At 41.8% G+C, this 17,703-nt stretch overlaps 1 protein-coding gene across 3 annotated transcripts in view; it reads right to left on the bottom strand.

Annotated features, from left to right (window-relative positions):
* The window catches only part of ltbp3 (latent transforming growth factor beta binding protein 3), a 40,750-nt gene extending 23,053 nt beyond the window's left edge, over nt 1–17,697 (bottom strand). For all 3 annotated transcript variants that reach the window (XM_017431978.3, XM_017431979.3, XM_017431980.3), the window contains exon 1: nt 17,187–17,697. In XM_017431978.3, coding sequence (XP_017287467.1) covers nt 17,187–17,424 — 238 coding nt within the window. In that variant the 5' untranslated portion in view covers nt 17,425–17,697. The remainder of the gene's footprint in view (nt 1–17,186) is intronic.
* Between the last annotated feature and the right edge of the window lie 6 nt (nt 17,698–17,703).

Below are 17,703 nucleotides of genomic sequence, written 5' to 3'. Positions count from 1 at the left end.
AGCTTTTTCAACTAATTTCTGCTTCTTTCAGCTTTTGTTCTTCTATCTTATGCAAATCTTCTTCAAATTAGCTTCTGTTTCACTTTTTGTGTTTTCATTAAACTTCAGCTGTTCAGCATATCTTCAGCCGCTTTCAGCAAAATTATTCAGCAAAAAAAGCATTCACACTGCATTTTCGCAGGAAATGCAACTTCTCTAGTGTTGTTTGATTTTCTTATGGTCTTGTTTAATCGGCTTATTAGCAAAGTTTGTGTACTCCAACCAACAAAGGTTGTATCCCTGGTATTTTGTGGGTCAGAAGCTGAACTTTTTGAAAAGCCCTGATTAACATTTAGTTAATGATTAAATATACATGTTCATTTATGGCTCGAACAGACTGAAAGAGACGTAAGCAGGCGCATGTGAAAATATTCCCGTTGAACCGCAGAACTGTAAAAATCACTTGAGAACCATCCTGTCGCTCCAACCAGCCAGCCGAGCAGAAAAGCAGGTAAAGTCACTAATCTGTGTCACAGCTGTACTCTGACATGTGGGACAGAGCTTGAAGTCTGTGGGAAAGTTGCAGGTTTGAGGGAAGCTTGTGGCAAATATACTATTCACCGGAGTTTTACTGAGTCTCCTATTGTGTTTATTTAAGTGCAGTGCTCTTGAAATTCCCACAACAGAACAGTCAGGGGGGGGAAGATAAAGAAAGAATGCAGGGATGTGATGAAAAAGTGCAAGCAGAGATGCTTTCAGGCAGAGTTTAAACCAAAACAATACAACTAGTGTGCTAACCAGGTTACAGGAGGAGGAATTACCTCGTATGGTTGCTCAGTTTACATGCAAGAGGTTGGGGAACATCCGCAATTTTAAAAACCTAAACGATTAAAAAGAAGCATTCCTTTAAGAAATGCATATTACCCGCTGCACAGCATGACAAAGGAGAGTTAATTATTCAAGTGATGGACAAATAATTAGCAATCATTGTGGTGATCAATATTACAGATAAACTGTGGACATATCAGGACATTTGTCCACTGAAATGCTTAAACACTGAGCCAACAATGGGCAACAATAAATAGATGGATGTTTTTACACATTCTCTCTATCTTAAAAAAATGCATATATTAGTTGTATATTAGTCTTCTGTGCCACTAACACAGATACAGCGCAATAAACATAAATTACAACAAAACAGCAGAATTTTCACAGACTGAGCTAAAATTAATCAAGAAAATACCATTAATCAAAAAAAAAGAGCTTTCAATGCAAATATTTGGGCTGGATTAAATGGGAAAATAAAGTAACAACACAACTAACAAGAAGGCAGACGGCAGAGATGAGGATCCTAAGAGTTTCACAAACAACCAGAATAGACAGATGTGAGCAGATCTGAGGGACAACTCAGTTTGGAGACAAACTTGGGGAGGCCGAGATGGTATGGACATGTGCAGAGGAGGGACAGTGGACATACTGGACAAAGAATGCACATGTCCAAACCATCTCAGTCTGGCCTCTCTGAGCTTTTGCTTGACAGCCTGAATTTAACTTTTTGGACAAAAAATCACTTCACCCTGTTATCCCTTGAACTTTCTTTTTTTTTTTTTTTTTTAATTTATCCCTTATTTAACCAGGAAGGTCCAGTTGAGATAAATCCTCTCTTTATCCTGAGAGTCAATACGATGGTGAAAATGCAAATTAAAAACGATAGTATGAAAGTCTCATTACAAGAGAAAGAGACATCAAGAGAAGACAAATTAACATACAGAATTAAACAAATCAAGCATGAATTAAAACATGAAAGACAACAGATAAAACTGTACTAGATAAGACCAAGATAAAGGATTTCATGGCTGGTTAAGAACTAAGAGAAACAATTACAAGTTTCTTTTAGTACAGTTTTTAGAAAGTCCTTTAAAAATGTGAGAAGAGGGAAATGTCTGAAGGCTGATGGTGTTCTGAAGATGGAATGATGAGCACTCGACCCTGCATTTGCAGCATGATATACTGCATCCAGTTAGTGTTTTCCTTTCTCTTTATATCTTCTTTTAATGTCATTTGAAATTGGTTTAAAAAAACACTCAAAGCTGGGTTGTCATTCAGTTCACAATGTTCCTAGAAATCCGGACCCCCACGGCCAAAACTCTCTGTCAAAGCTTTTCCATCTCCTCCCTGACATTAACCCTGCTTTTCTCCTTTACACGTTGAACCCTACTTTTTTTTATCAAAGCAGTAAGAGAAGAGGAGGCCCCTTTTGACGAGAGAGCCAAGTGTGTACACATGGAAGTAATTAGGTGAGGACTGCCAAGGAGTCTGGGCTGTGGCGTAATTAGGAGACTAGATCACTTTAAACGCAGCGGGGCCATCATCACATAGTGAAAGTCTGGCAGAACAATTAAAGGACCTCACCGAAATATCCAACTACCAGAGTGAAACGGTTTATTTCTGAACGCAGGGTAGATGATTCAGACGCAGCCTTTCAGTGCCTACAACACCATGTCACTGTGGTCTTTGACCACAGAGTCTGCGACTGGCATGGCACAGAGAAAAAACAAAAACCCCAAAAAACTCAACTTGGTCAGACTTCCTCTGACATAAGAGCTCCGGTTTCCATGACTCGCTCGGAGTTGGCTTCGGTTCTGGATCCAGAGCGTGAGGAAACGGGGAGAAAAAAAAGCGAGGGGTTGAAAAGTGAAATCATAGTCACAAGGAGAAAAAACAAAAAGCACCTTTCCCTCCCAAATGTTATTACACCATCTAAACCAACAGAGACGACGGAGATGACAAACTGCAGGCAGAGTCTGGACTGAGGCTCCGTCGGGCTGGGAAAGTGTCTGTGTGAGACTCTGATGCAGTTTGTGCTAAATTAATGAACACAGAGAAAAGTAGGGAGTCTTGTTTAATAGTTTGGATGAGGTTTCTTGGGGAGGAGACAGAAATAGACTGAATGAGACTCTTTGATGTTATGAAAAAAGAGCAGCGTGATTACAGAAACAAAGCACCTTAGATCCCAGCCGGTTCATTTTGACTGAGCTTCCACTTTACATCATTAAATTAATAACTAACATGGCTGTCCAAAGATTCCTCCTCAACAGAAACTCATGATTGTGACTTTAAAAACAAACCCTGACGACTCGAATGCAAGACAAAGTTTTAAAGGCAGAACCACTTGGGTCAATAAAAGTCAGCATAGCAGATGAAGAACATCCCCAGATTCAGCTCAACCAATATCCTGAAAAAGCACCAAAGCCTCAGAGATACAAATCTCCACTTCCTGTCATAACTTTTCAGGGTAAAATCTGTGTGAAAGCAGGATGCAGATATATGGGACCTGGGCCTCCAGCCGTAAGTCAAAGGGATCCATGCATCCATGTGTACATTTTTTCCTTCACACTGATTGAAAACGTCCTGAGGTAAAACATTTGCAAGAATGTTAGAAAGGAAAACTGTGCCAAAACAAGAATTTGGCCACTCTTATAGTCCACATTATTATAATCCAGCCCAAAGCCATTTCACTCAGTTAGGAACCTTCCACAGTTGACTCAACATATGAGAAAAATTGTGATTCCAGTTGTGACTCTTGACTGTTTCATTTAGGCAGATCCCACACCGATCAATACGCTGTAGTTTAAATCTTTTTACACCTGAACTCAAACAGGAAGAAGAACAAAACCATTTTGTTGCACTGGTATGACTGATAGCCCTGCTTTGGATAAATGTGGCCCCTCGACAGTTTCATAAAGCTTGATCCTCTAACAATTGATGCCAATGCCAGCTGTTAATAAACTGACATCTTTAACTTTGTGGTGCAGGATGAGCAAACTGGTAGTAAATTGTTGGTAAATCCACCTGATATACAGACACAGATACATTTGTTGGTACCCTTTCAGAATAATTAACAAAACAAAGCTCCAGTTTAGTCTCATCAGTACCAGAAACTTCTCCAAGAAGCTTTGGGGCTTGTCAGCATGCATGCTGGTGAATTCCAGCCTGTTTTTTTGTGCGTTTTGCTGCCAATAGTGGGGAGCCCTCCTGGGTGTTCCTTCATAGAGGAATATAGTGCTAAACGAGACGGATAGTGCAATCAGAAAGTGACGTACTTTGACCTTGGAGTTCAGATTGAAAGGTTTTGGATGGTTTTCTTGGCTCTGATCAAACTGGGTTGCATTTCCTCTTGCATCTGCGTCCAGGTAGGTTGGCTACAGTCCAAAGAATCTTAAATATTTGAATAAAATTGGCAAATGCGGTGCACACAACAACACCAAATTTCCCAGTTCCCAGTGTCATGTTTGTTCCCTTTAAACAGACTGAATGTTCGACGTACAGCTTGAAGGCACCTGTGATCCTAATTAAGGTCAAATACCACTATATTCTAAAAGTTTGTTTATTTTATCACATCCTAAACACATGCAGATATGCATTAGACAATTGTTTATAACTGATTCATTTTTCACAAGAAATTAAGCATTTTTCATTGAGTTGTAAGGGAACCAGTGAGTTTATCCACGTCTGTAAAGTCAAGCTAAAGTTACAGCTACACATCATGCCAATTTAAGCACTTTCTTCTGTTTAAATGATCTGTCTTTCCTCTTTGCAAGATGTTCAGTAAATAAAGTTTTGTCATTGTGTCTGCCTGTCTGTCTTCGGAGCTGCAGGAACACTGAATAATGTGCACAAAGTCAAAACAACATACGGTGAATCCCCTCCTTCACGTCTGCTCTCGTTATTGGAGCTCGAGTCATGCTGGCTGTGTGCAGGCTAATGTTTTTGGCAGATCTTTATGCAAGTGGGCGTGCTTGTCTGCGTGTGCTATTAAATGGAGGGTGTTCCGTCTCCCAGAGAACCGTTGTGGTTAGCTGACTGCGCCACATTATACACCGAAAAGAGCAGAAAGCTTATAACAGTCAAGCACACTCTCCCATTAAATCATCACCTCGGAGTTTGTTAGGAACATTTACGCACCTCTGATCCTCTCACTGGCTTTTTGTCATCCGTTAGGGTCTCAGATTCTGTTTTGTGCCACACCTTTTGACTTTGCAGATCTAACACATTCCTGAGTCTAGAGGTGGTATGTTATTTAGGAAAATTAAACGTGCCTCGGAGTTATTAGGTGGTCTTTTTGAATGTGAAGCATGCACAGGGCTGATTGGCTGCTGAGAGAGAGGGTGGACTTATTTACAGGAAGTTTAAGCTTTCATGAAGATTATTTTCCACATATTTTAGTCAAAGAAAGGGGAGAAGTTTATAAAGAACCCAACCATTCCCTACTTTGAATTAATGGCTCTCTGATGTGCAGAAAGTCCTGAACGTAGAGATATACTGGTCTTAGTCTTGTAAGCAGATTTCCGATTTCCAATTTTTGGACAGCTTAGACAAAACTTATTATATCAAAAATTATAAGAATTATAATCAAAAGAATGCAACTATTCTCTTATTTCTGGTTGAACTGAAAATTTTATAATACAAAAAATGTATATTACGATAAGGTTTTCATGAAAAAAACAGTCTTCTCCCTGACCCTGGTTTATTACCCTTAGAGCAATTACAATGGTTGGCACTGCTGCCAGTAACAGCAGTGAAGTTGTTGTGAAGCAAGAGCTGATCTGAAAGGTGAACTTTTCGATGTACTGGTTCTTCTACGTTCTAACCTTCACCTATGGTCACAACGTATTGATCATGACCAAAAGAACAAGACCCTGGATACAATGAGCTTCCTCTGTCGGCTGGCGGGGCTCAGCCTTAGCAATAAAGTGAGGAGCTCTGTCATCCTGGGAGGCAGCTCGGCATAAAATTGCTGTTCCTTCAAATCAGCGAAGGTCCCACAGGGAGAAAACCCTGGGGCAGACCTAGAACTCACTGAAGCGATAAAATATCAACTCCGGCTGGAATAATTTGGGATTCCCCAGGAAGAACTGAAAAGTGTCGCTGGGAAGAGGGGCGTCTAGGTTTCCCTCCTAGGCCTGACACGTCCACAACCTGACCACAGGGTAGTGGAAGTAGAAGCAGTAGCTGGAGTAGATTTGGTTTAATGCCATGTCAGCAACAATGGTTGTGACGTGACAGCATGGTGTAATAAACAAACATAGCTTATTTAAAACAAGAATTTGAAATCAGAAAATAAAAATATGACACATCATTAAATTCTGTTTTGTTTTTCTTTTTAAATCAATATTATATAAAATTCAAGAACCGTCTCTGGTGAAATCTTATTAAAAATGTTTTCCATGCTGTTTGGATGGATGGATGGATGGATGGATGGATGGATGGATGGATGGATGGATGGATGGCCTTTTACACATATTGTGCTTTTTTTGCTTTTACTTTCAAACCCCTTACAGATAATGCATACAGCTAACTCTGAGTCTTCCTCACTCAAGAAAAACACAATAAAACCACAGAAATGTGTGGTTGCTGGCCTGAATTAGCTGCGTACAATCAAAAAATCTAAAATATCCCAGAGTTAAACTGGCCGGTCACTGGTCGAGCTGAAAACCAGTCTATTCTAGTCATTAGCGGATCAAAGAATGATTAACTTTCTTCATCATAATAAACTATGTGAATCAGGACACACTGCACGGCCCTTCAAATGTAATGCTACTTCACAAAATATGACTTCAGTTAAGCTTGGAGAACACTCAAAGAAGACTTTATCCTCTGCTGTCAGGCTTAATTTAATGCTGAATTCCAGCTTGCAGGTACTTTCCAAGATCCAGCATGGTTGTCCCACACTGTACTTACTCAAGAAGAAAAGTGAAGTGAGCTGAGACAGAACGACGGGAGTCTGTTTGTCTTCAAGCTCTTATCAGCAGCGCTTCTCATGACACAATGAGAGCCGTTTCTGCAAACACCAAATCTTCTCACGGAGCAAAAGGGTAAAGGAAATTTGTTGTTCTTTTACGGAGGGGAAAAAAAGGGAAATAAAGCAATGTCAAGCATTTATGAGGAATCCAGAAAATAAAGAGTAATTGGTGTTTTAGCAGGATAATTGGGAATTTCTTTGTGAGGAAAACCCACAGCAGCTAAGTAAGCAACAGGGCATGCTTAAAATCTCCATGTATGAGAACATGTAGAGTCAAAATATTTGATCATACTAAAATAATGGGAGATAAAAATGAGAACTTGAGGGAGATAAAAAAGAAAAACTTGTGTGTGATAACAAAAATAAACACATCCACAAAAAGTCTGAAGGTTGGTCTTTGAGGGCCCTGTGAAAACACACCCACCCACACTCCTGTCTGTCTGGAGATGACGCATCACCAGCCCCCTCCCTCGTCACATTGTCCTTCCAGCCGCAGCCGCACCCTCCAAGCAAAAAACAACAAATTATAGCCCTTCAAACCGCAGCTTGCTGTGCTCAAAGCTGCTGCAGACACAATCTTCAACCGTACGGATGATACAGCCGCCCTGTACTTCTCCCCGCCTCAGTAGGGTCTTCTACCAACAAGCGGCGAGTCTGGAAGATTCAGACACCAAAATGTGATGTTTCCAACTGAGTCACTTCCAGCCCCGGAACGAGTCGGCCAACCCAGACGTTTTAAAACGGACCCCTTTCTGGTCAACATTTCATCATCACTATGACCTCGTTGTCTGCATACTTCAAAATTTGTGTTTCCATTGCTGCTATATTCCAGTTGTAATACAGCAAATGAAAGAGGTGATTTAGGTTGAGTAAGTCTTATTTTTGGTCTAAACTCCAGAAAATTAATTCCAGCAGCTTTTCCTGCAAAATGAACTCAGGTGCTACTGAAAATCTACAATAAAAGCACTACTAATTCATATTTTACCACATCCACTTCACCTGGTCTAGTATTATTTAGTGTTGATGACAGTAAAAACAACATCCTGGCATCCACAACATGACACTTCTTTGCGGTTAAAAAAAGACAACAAATCTTAAAAACGAAAAAAAAAAATATATATATATCATGAGCTGAGCTATGTACTTGTATAGAAAACAGGATTCACTCCTGCTTATTGTTTTACTTATCTCGTAGCCTCAGTTAACCTAAAGTAAACCCTCCATAAAAAGAGACTAAATCCTTTCAGTTTCCTTCCAGGAAAGACGAAACCATCGTGAATTATCTGAAAGCGTCTGACAGATTCCAGCAACTATAAACATCTTGAACTTCTTGATTTCAGTAGTTAGTAATTTTATCAAGATTTTAACACTCTCAGATGCTTCCATGTGGCTCTAGGTTGAAACAAAAACTGTGTAAAAAAAAAAAAAAAGCGCTCTGCAGCACCCAAAAAGTTTAACTTTGACACAGATAACCGAGTAGACCCATGAAAAACGAGGAGTACATCAGCACTGGAAAAAAGCTGAAAGAGCCAAAATAAATTGCCAAAAACCTTCACGGACAAGCTACAGTAACTCTGATATAAATTCTGAAAAGAAAACAAGGTAGAACATTTTGGAAATGAAGTGCAAGTAAAGAAAAACAACAAAAAAAACTAACTAAACTGAAGAATGGTTTAGGTTCAAGTATGATTTGGGCTGGGTTGCTGTCTTTCATAATGAAGGCACGAAATGCATAAAATAAGAAAACAAAAAAAAATCCCAGTGCATTTTACAACAAAAGACTTTATCCAAACAAGTTCTGAAAGGAAATGATTTAGATTTTTAAGCATGGCCTTAACCTGACATACACACCCATTAAAATAAAAGCATGAAAACAAAAATGATTATGCATTTTCAACATGTTACCATTGAGCGGTGACCTAAATCCCCACAAAAAAAACCAATTGACTTAAAATAAAGTCTAAAAGTGGCTGCGTAAGGCTGACAGAAAACTCAAGCGGACAGAAAACTTGCAATCATTGTCCCCTGCCATGAAAGGTGGGTGTCTGTCTTTGTTTGTCTGTCTCTTACCAAAATATCTCATGAATTCACTGCTTGTAAGATGGAGGTTGATAAGCATTCCTTCATTGATGCTGTTTTTTTTTTTTTTAATTTAAATGAGTGCATGATTGTTGTCAACGCTGAGACCACATAGTTGAGGGTTAAAAACTGTGTGGAAAAATTTTGTTTTGTTGTTATTCGAGAACTTTGGTCAGCCCAGACAAACAACACAAATAATTTGTTTCTGAAGATGGGAAAATCCAAAAATGCTGCTTATAATTGCCGTGCGTAGAAAATGGACAAGGGTCAAAATTTGGTCAATGAAAAGCCATAATAATAACCTACAAGCTGCTAAAAGCTGCACAGAGCCTCTGTAACAGATGTTAGCTCTCACTGTGACCCTTTCACCTCACAAAACCATGTATAAAAAAATTATAAATACATATATATTCTTTTTCCTTGACAGGGGATTTTCGTGCCTGGACGACGTCAGCTCCCAAAGTATGTGAACGAAGAAGAAGAAGAAAGGCTTCCTTCTACCATCAGCTCCAAAGCAGGAAACCACGCTCCCAAACACACCTACCATCAATTGGGAGACCACACGCCACACAAACTGAGGCGCAGCATCTGAAGCCGACTCCTGCGACTGAGCAGTAAATGACATAATCGCTGCCTTTTGCAAACACAAACCTGTGCACACATTCCTCCTCCTCCTCCTGCACAGCTCTGTGCGCTCCATCAACACCCAGAACCCTCCCAGCGGCCCGAGCTTCAGCTATGCAAACAGCACTTATGCCACAGTCGAGCCCCGTCACCTGAGGCGCTCATTAGAAACTCTCACAATCAGTCATATCAGAGAAGCGGGACCACAACAGGACTCGAGCTGATTAAAGGAAAAGTTAAGAGGGTTGCAATTACCCAGGTCCAAATCCGACTCTGCCGTACATGCAGTGATTTGCACATATCATGGAAATACGCCATGTCTTTTAAATAGCTCTTGGGTGGGCACATATCCAGCACTGCTCCCCCTCTCCTGGAGGGAAGAGAAGCAGACAGATTCTTGGCACCGGGGGGGCAAATGATGTCATATAATGACTATCTTAAAGCCTCGGCTGCAGGGAGCGGAGGCCAGGCAGGTAGTGGAGTGCTGACAGCGCTCCGCAGAGATTATGTCAGGTACCTGCCCCCCATGTGTACGGGCGGGGGACGCTCAGCAGAGAAATTCGAAGCGGGTAACGTCAGAAGGCGGCACGGTCTCTGACAGGACCCGTGTCTTTCTGTTTACCCGGGCTGTGATCGCTGCAGCTACGGGGTCCTGCACGCCGTGAGAGCAAGCAAGCAAGCGCTCACATTCCTCTCAGTGGCTTTAAATAACTGCCGCCCCCTCTCGCTCTCTTTCTCTCTCTCTTGAGCGTTGCAAATGGGAGGAGAGTGTTAAGGATGGCAAAGAGCGTTGTTGTTTGTTTGAGTTGGGTTCAGTGCACTGCTCTGGAGCTCACTCGTGCAAATGTGCTCACTGTTCCCCCTGTGATGATAAGAAGAAGCCTCTAATTGCCACTTTGTTTAACCAAATGCAGCTCAACTTGCACTGCTGACGTGTTCGTGTTTATTTTTTCTCAAAGAAAATGATGACATGCAAGCATGTAATTTCACAGGATGCTCCTGCTGAGTTCGTGTGAATCTGGGCTCTGAGAATTGTGGCGCAATTCTTAGCAAAAAAAAAAAAGAAAAAAGTAAAAACAGACCAAGCCCAGGCAAAAATCAAAAGCATTTATGAGCAGGATCACTGCAGAAAGTGTTGAAAGAGCCCTTTGAGAAGAGGTCCTCGAATAACCTTGTGTTGCTTTCTCATAAATAGACAGCTAGAGGTGTCAGAATGTGCACTAATGTATGTTAAAACTCAGTCTGGATCAGAGGTCGATGGCGAGGCAACAAAACCCACACGTTTCACCTCAGGTAAGAAGCTTTCCTAACTAATAAGCTGCAAATGAATGAGAGCGTGTTTGAGAGGGTGTGAGCACGGGAGCCGTGCCCAGCTTTGCCTCTGAGTTCAGTCCAACATGTGGCAAAAATCCCCGAGTGCTGGAGGTTTTGTTGGTTGCTAGTGTTAGACCGCCTTCTCAACAGTTCGGCATGACAGAAGGAGAGAGAAAAGAAAGAAAGAAAGAAAGAAAGAAAGAAAGAAAGAAAGAAAGAAAGAAAGAAAGAAAGATAGAGGAGTGTGTGGGGAAGAGCAGGGGGCTTTGAAAGGTAAAATAAACTCACCTCCTTACACAGAAAGAAAGCAGAACCAGTTTAACTGACTTCTAATTCTCAGACTCCCATGGACCTCTGACCCCTGCCAAGGAAAAGCCAAAACAAACCGCAGGGCTACAACTGTCACTTTACTCTAAATATATATAAATATATAAAAACACACACACACATGGGAAACCCTAAAATAGCCTTCTCCCTCTTGTCACAATGCCCATTTTAAGAGGGATCGGGCCCAGACTGGGGATATGATAACACCACTTCCTGTGTTCGGAAAAAGACCGGAATCTGGAGCAGCTTGGACGTCTGGGGGCCCGGAATAAAGACGAGATGGTGCTGAGACGGAGACGAGGGGCGAGGCTTTGCGGGGCCGTCTGGGAGCCAACAGCTGCTGCCGGAGAGGCTGATGGATGAGATGCCTCGGTGATAGCAACGGCGAGAGAAAAATAGACTTGTGCTGAACTATTGTTTAAAAAAAACCCTTCATTTTGACCAACAATTTCTTGCCAAAAGAACACTTCTCTAGCTGAAAACACAAAGCATCCTCACATACACATGTAAATACATACTTTTCCTGTAACAGTTCACTAGTTTTATATCTTTAGCAAAAAGTGAAAATACAAAAACACTTCAAATAGCAAAAAGCACGAAACAAAGACAGTTTTCATTTTCTAATCAACAAGTTCGACTTGAAAAAAACTACACTTGCAATCCATTTCTCCTGATTTTTAAATCCCTTTTCTCTCAGAAAGCTGTTCTATGTTAAAACAGAAGAAAGGTTCACTCGCTACTTTATTGCTGACATGAACAATAACAGCGTGTCTGCTGCCAGCCCTGCGGAGCTCTTTGATGACTTATATGGACACCATGTGAAGTTTATGGGGGGAAAAAGTCCAGAACTTCATTGTTTTTTCTGCCCACATGCCTCGGAGGTATTCAAGTTTCTGTCGTTTAGTGTACAGTCAAACAGAGATTCATGAACATGTGGCCGCCCAGGAAACAAATATTCAGAAGATAACCTGACATATTTGGATTGTGTTACAGATTATCAGGGTAAAACTGTCAAGGTAATCTGGTGAGCCCGTCAGCTGCTAGCTCCCACTTGATTGCAGCATTATGAAGGACTTTGGCATTTTTCAACCACCTGGTTTCACTCCGGGTGACTGTCGTGCCCCTGATGGACCCACTTTTACTGGTGAGTGATTCGTGGCGTGAGCGAACTGTGACGTTAAGAGAGCCGAGCTGACGATTCTACCAAAGCTGCACTCAGTGCGGCTGTCCTCTAAAACAGTAGGTGTCCCTAATGGAAAACAGACTGCTACATAATGCCACAGGAGGAAGAGTCGTGCACAGGAAGTACACTCGGCATACAGCAGTGTATGCATTTATGAATTTTCCTGTCGTCTGTTTTACTTTTAATCGATTTTTGAAGATTCTGTAAAGCTTGCCTCCTGGTCGCAGACTCCGCCCTGCTGCGCTTCATGTTTTACTGAGCGCCATTCGCTCAGCGAGTTAGTTACAAACGCAGGGATTTGCACGACACGTAACCGCTGAAATGACACAAACCATTGACTGCACAGCCGATGCCGTGATGTCAGTTTTGTCCCAAAGGCCGAGAATAGCAAGTACAAACAGTAAAAGCTGCAAATTCAGTCAGGCTGACAGGGGAAAAATGTTATTTTAATACCTTTAAAAGCTACAGACACGTATGAAAAAGCATGCACACAGCAAGCAAAACAAAAACTTCCTACAATATGGTTTCTGTTTTCTGTGAGTCTCATATGAATTCAATGTTTTCTCTCTTTTTATAGCTAACCGGCTGCCGCCAGGAAACCCAAGCAATGAAGTAATTGCCTGTGTGTGTTCATGAGCTCGTTTCCTGTTTGTTAGCAAAATATCTCTTGAATCACTGAATGGATTTTACTGAAACTCTCAGAAAAGAAGAGTTAAACGGATTAACGTTTGGAGCCAGCCCAGTTCAAGATGGCCACCACCGATAACTGACCATAACCAAAAATGGCCATAACTCAGTGACTTTTGCAGATATTAACCTGAAACTTGGTGTGGTAATAGCTGAGAGTCATCCCCAACACAAACCCCAAGCACCAAGAGATTGTGTGAGATCTTTTAATTTAAACTTTTAAGTTTTTGCTTGCCTGTGGCATTAAATCACCTTGGGTTAGTTTTAAAATGAGATCTTAATTTGTCTCAAAACACAACCTTGTGTATTCCTTTCAAAGTGTTGCTTTACTTCGTCCTGAACCAACAGAGAACAGGTTGTTAAAACAAACCATCTGATAGATGGTAAAATATTTGAAGCTGTGGACTAACCATGACATGCAGAGCAACATTACCATCCATGAAGCTGCTCCTCTGATCTAAAATTACCTTTAATTTATCGGTTAAAGCTGTAAATGGGATATTTTTCTACCTTTTGCCAGCGTATAAAAATTCAAAGCATTTCTTCCTGGAAGCAGAAACCTCTGCCAATTCTGTTATGTCCTCCAGCTGTTCAAAAAGCAAGAACCTGAGATTGCCGCAATCATGTTTTCACCCACAGGAAGAGACGGGAAGAGTTTTTACAGCTTATCCACACATTTCTGTTCTGATGAGGTAAACAGGAGCAAAATAAAGCACAAGTGAGCGTATTTCAAAGATGAACTGTGTAAAAGTGTTGATGAAAAGTTGAGTTTGCTGATTCTGAGCCTCGGCTTCAGCGCGCTGACACCCAAACCACAAAAATATGGAAAAGTCTTCATTGTTGCTGTTATAGGAAAGGCCGTTTTGACACCCAAGATAGAAATTTCCACTTGTCCACGCCACATTCTAGCTCTCCTGATGAACCCAGGAGTCAAACCCTCCACTTCTCTCTCTCTCTATCTATCTCTCTCTCTCTTTTCACCAAACTCAGCCAAGACCTTTTTCAGATACTTTGTAAAAACTAGGAGGCAGGTGACTGCATGGCGCTTTCATTATCCGGACCAAATGCGAGGCGGTGCGAGGTATTCCGGGAATCTGATACGTCTCCCGTGAGTTATTAAACATCGGAGCCCCGAAACATGACGCACCGCCTGGAAATTAGTGGAAAAAAGAGGAAAGGCTGGAGTGTAAGTCGACTGTATGACTTCAGGCGATGTCAAAGAGGAAGAAAACTGTCACAGGGCTACACGCAGGACTCTTTGACTACCTCCAACCCGAATCTTTTCTTACTGAGAATCTCCTTCTTCACTCTGAGCATGGCTGACAGTAAAAAGGATCAGTAAAATCCTTTTTTTTTCTCTCCCCCACCACAAAGTGTTGTAGACAGCAAGGCTCCACATCTCACCACAGCTGATCTGATGCAGCACAAAGAGAAAAGGCTCCCCTTGTGTCGAGCAGACACTAGAGTCAGGTGGGGAGAAAGGATAGATCTTGAGAGGACATTCATACACCATGTAACGAGCCATGCCTTACTAATTAAAGTGCAACATGGTGAATATTTTCCAGCACTGAACCGAAGAGCAGAAACCCACCTCCCCTCTTCACAGCCACCTATTTATTTACAGAGCAGACTTTCAACCGGGCTGACAGGAGACCTACTGAGCTCACTGGGTTATCAGCAGCATCAAACGATGTAAGATAGGAAGGGGGGAAAAAGGGACTATTTAGGAAATCAGGCTCTGAATGGATCATATATTTACACGGCCTAAAAAAAAGTAAAACTAGGAATCAATTCGTTTTCATTTATAGAGTTTAGTTATTTTTATGGTTCGCCTCATTAAAGAGTGAACCCTAATTCGGTCAGCAGCTTGAAGCAGAAAGAAAACTATTTATTTAGAAGAGTATTCGAAGGATTTCCTTCTTATCTGTGGATAAGTAATGACTCAGATTAGGGTTGATGTAAAACCCCAGAAGAAAACAATGAAAAAAAATAATTAAAATCTGACTGGCATCGTTTTAGGACTTAAGCAGTTTCACAAGATAACTGAAATCTTTCCTTCATTTTTTTTGTCTTTTTATGCCTGAGCTTAGTAAGAGTTGTATTTTTCTGTTCTGTATCTGTCTTTTATCTAACTAAATTCAGATGGACATTGATAATTGACTTAGGTTCCTATGATGTACTTGTTCATATAAAACACTTGTCTTTATTCAAATAAACAACAAAATAAAAATCTGAAAATAAACATAAACACAAGTGGTACAATAATCTATCTCACTCTCTAATACAGTATTTATTATTGAGACTTTCAGAGTGAAAATCTCTACTTTGGTACTTAATTTATGGACAACAATTAACATTCAAATTTTGCACTTCCTCTTAAGAATCTGCAACTTTGAACGACTTCAAACCAAAACTCAAAGAAGCTCACAGACCATGATGAGTACTGTTGATACATTTTCTGCTGATGCTGCTCCTTGAAGGGAATAATTTTCTTTGCATTGTTGAACAACAGAACTCCTTCACCTAACTGTGTAGCTGATTTAAACACTTTTCTGGTCCCACTGCTGCCCTGTAAATAGCCTTAAAATTTGGTTGCCTAAGTATCTCATTCTACATTTTATAGAGCTTTATCATTAAAGGTACCAATGCACAGCATTACTGAACCCTTTCTTCTATTTTGTTCACTATTTTTGTCTGTTTTCTTGCCCCACAGCTGTTGAAACATGTGCAAATTACACACTAAAACACTGTACAACGTGAACAAATTTCACACAAAAAAAAACTGCAAGAAATTTCCCAAAACTCAACAACTGGATTTTAGCAACACGAGTGAGAAAACCCAGCCCTCTTTGGAGCTCTCCGGCTCAGACACACTTCACAGTAGAAACAGAAAGTTGGACTTCCCATCACTGAAGAGTCATTTTGACATCTTTAATGGTTTTTACACAATAACAGCTTAAGTTTTATGAGTTTTACAGATTTTCCCTCAAAACGTTTACCTGACAGTTGCTGTCACACACTAACTTTTAAGCTGTCTAAACTTTCCACAATTGTGCAAACTAACTGTACTTGTAAAAATCAGACATTAAATTGGACGCATTTTTGTATTTTTTCACCCAGTGTCTCATACTTCTATAAGGCTTATGGCTCAAACCCCTCTCAGAGTGCAGAGAGTGCACCTACAAGCTTCCATAGACTTCTGATATGTTTTAGCTCCAAATTTGACACTCCAAATTTCTTTTTTTAAATCTTTGTGATGCTTACTTTCTGTATTTTCCTTGTGTTCAGTTCCCCAGAGTTTCATCCCCCATCACTATTACTCCTCAGTCCTGCCATGTCCACCTACACCTGTTCCCTGTTACCATTTGGCCACCTGTCTCCCATTTCCTCATCGACCCCAGTCCATTTAGTCTGTCAGCCTCCACCTCCCTGCAGTCAATCGTTGTGCTTTCGCGCTCTGCCTGCTTCTCCCCAGAGTCTCTCCGGTTCCTATGTTTAACTCACACAGCCACGGCAGCCTTTTTGTTGCCTTTAATTGTTAAAGCTTTGGTCTGCAGTCCTGGGTCCGACTATCGCCTGAGCTCACAGCTCAAGAATCTTTAAGCTGCAGCTCACAGTCTGCCTTCAGGAGTGCCATCAGGGAGCGACAGACACAAGTGTGCGGTTACCACGGTGACCATAATGGCAGCAGGTCGCTTTTCATCTTGGTTTTCACTACACTTCTTATACATTTTATCATTTTTTCCTACCTTAAACAACACATTTATCAAACTCGGTTCCTCGAGGTAGAGGGGAACGATCTCCTGCATGTTCTAGATGTGTTCTTCTCGCTTTAAAACACGTGGTTTAAATGGATGCCTTGTGGACGTGCTTCTTGAGAACTTGATGGTTTGGTGAGGAGGTAATTGAACCAGGTGTGTTGGAGCAGAACAACCTAAAGCTTCCAGTGACGGTGGAGTTTGACACCCCTGCCTTAAACTATGACAAAGTCAGGATTTGGGGCTGTAGCTGCCTTGGCACAGTCCCTCAGAAATTGCCTATTAGTACATTTATTGTTTTTGTTATGAGCAAAGAAACAGCCCCGACGCAACTTCCACAGCTCAGAGAGGTCAGCGCAGCGGCCTATTCATATCTCCCCCCACCACCTCCTCTCTCCCCCTATAAATAAAGCGCTTTGTCTCCGTCACTCACCGACCCTGAAGCCCTGTCCGATGAGCGTGTCGGCGCCCTGGCCGTTCTCGGCGATCAGCGTGGTGTTGTTGCCCTGCTCGCACCGGTCGCGGCACTGTCCGTTCAGGCAGATCCGCTTGCAGATGACGGGCGCGATGACCACCTTGAAGCGCTCGCGGGCGGAGGCGCGCTCCGAGCACCGCACCAGCCCGTGGACGCACAGCCAGACGACCAGCAGATGGGAGATCAGACAGGGCATCCTGGCATCCTCTCGCCAAGGAGACCCGGGCACATTAAATCACAAGCTGGGGGTGGAGGTGGATGAGGTGGAGGGGTGATCGCAGGCGCCTGCTTCGTTGACCGACGGGAAACTTTGACGTCTCATAAAACAACAACAACAACAACAGAAAGAGAAGAAGCGCGTCCTCCCTCCGGGTTCACTTCCCTCGCGTATCCGAGTGATCCGTCGGAAAAAGCGCCACGTTTCCCATCTTTGGAAGTCTGTCGTTCGCCCTCGGCGCAAAGAAAAAAAAAAGAG

Source organism: Kryptolebias marmoratus, linkage group LG13, assembly GCF_001649575.2.
Source record: "Kryptolebias marmoratus isolate JLee-2015 linkage group LG13, ASM164957v2, whole genome shotgun sequence".
NCBI lineage: Eukaryota > Metazoa > Chordata > Actinopteri > Cyprinodontiformes > Rivulidae > Kryptolebias > Kryptolebias marmoratus.
This window is presented reverse-complemented; position numbering and strand designations above follow the sequence as displayed.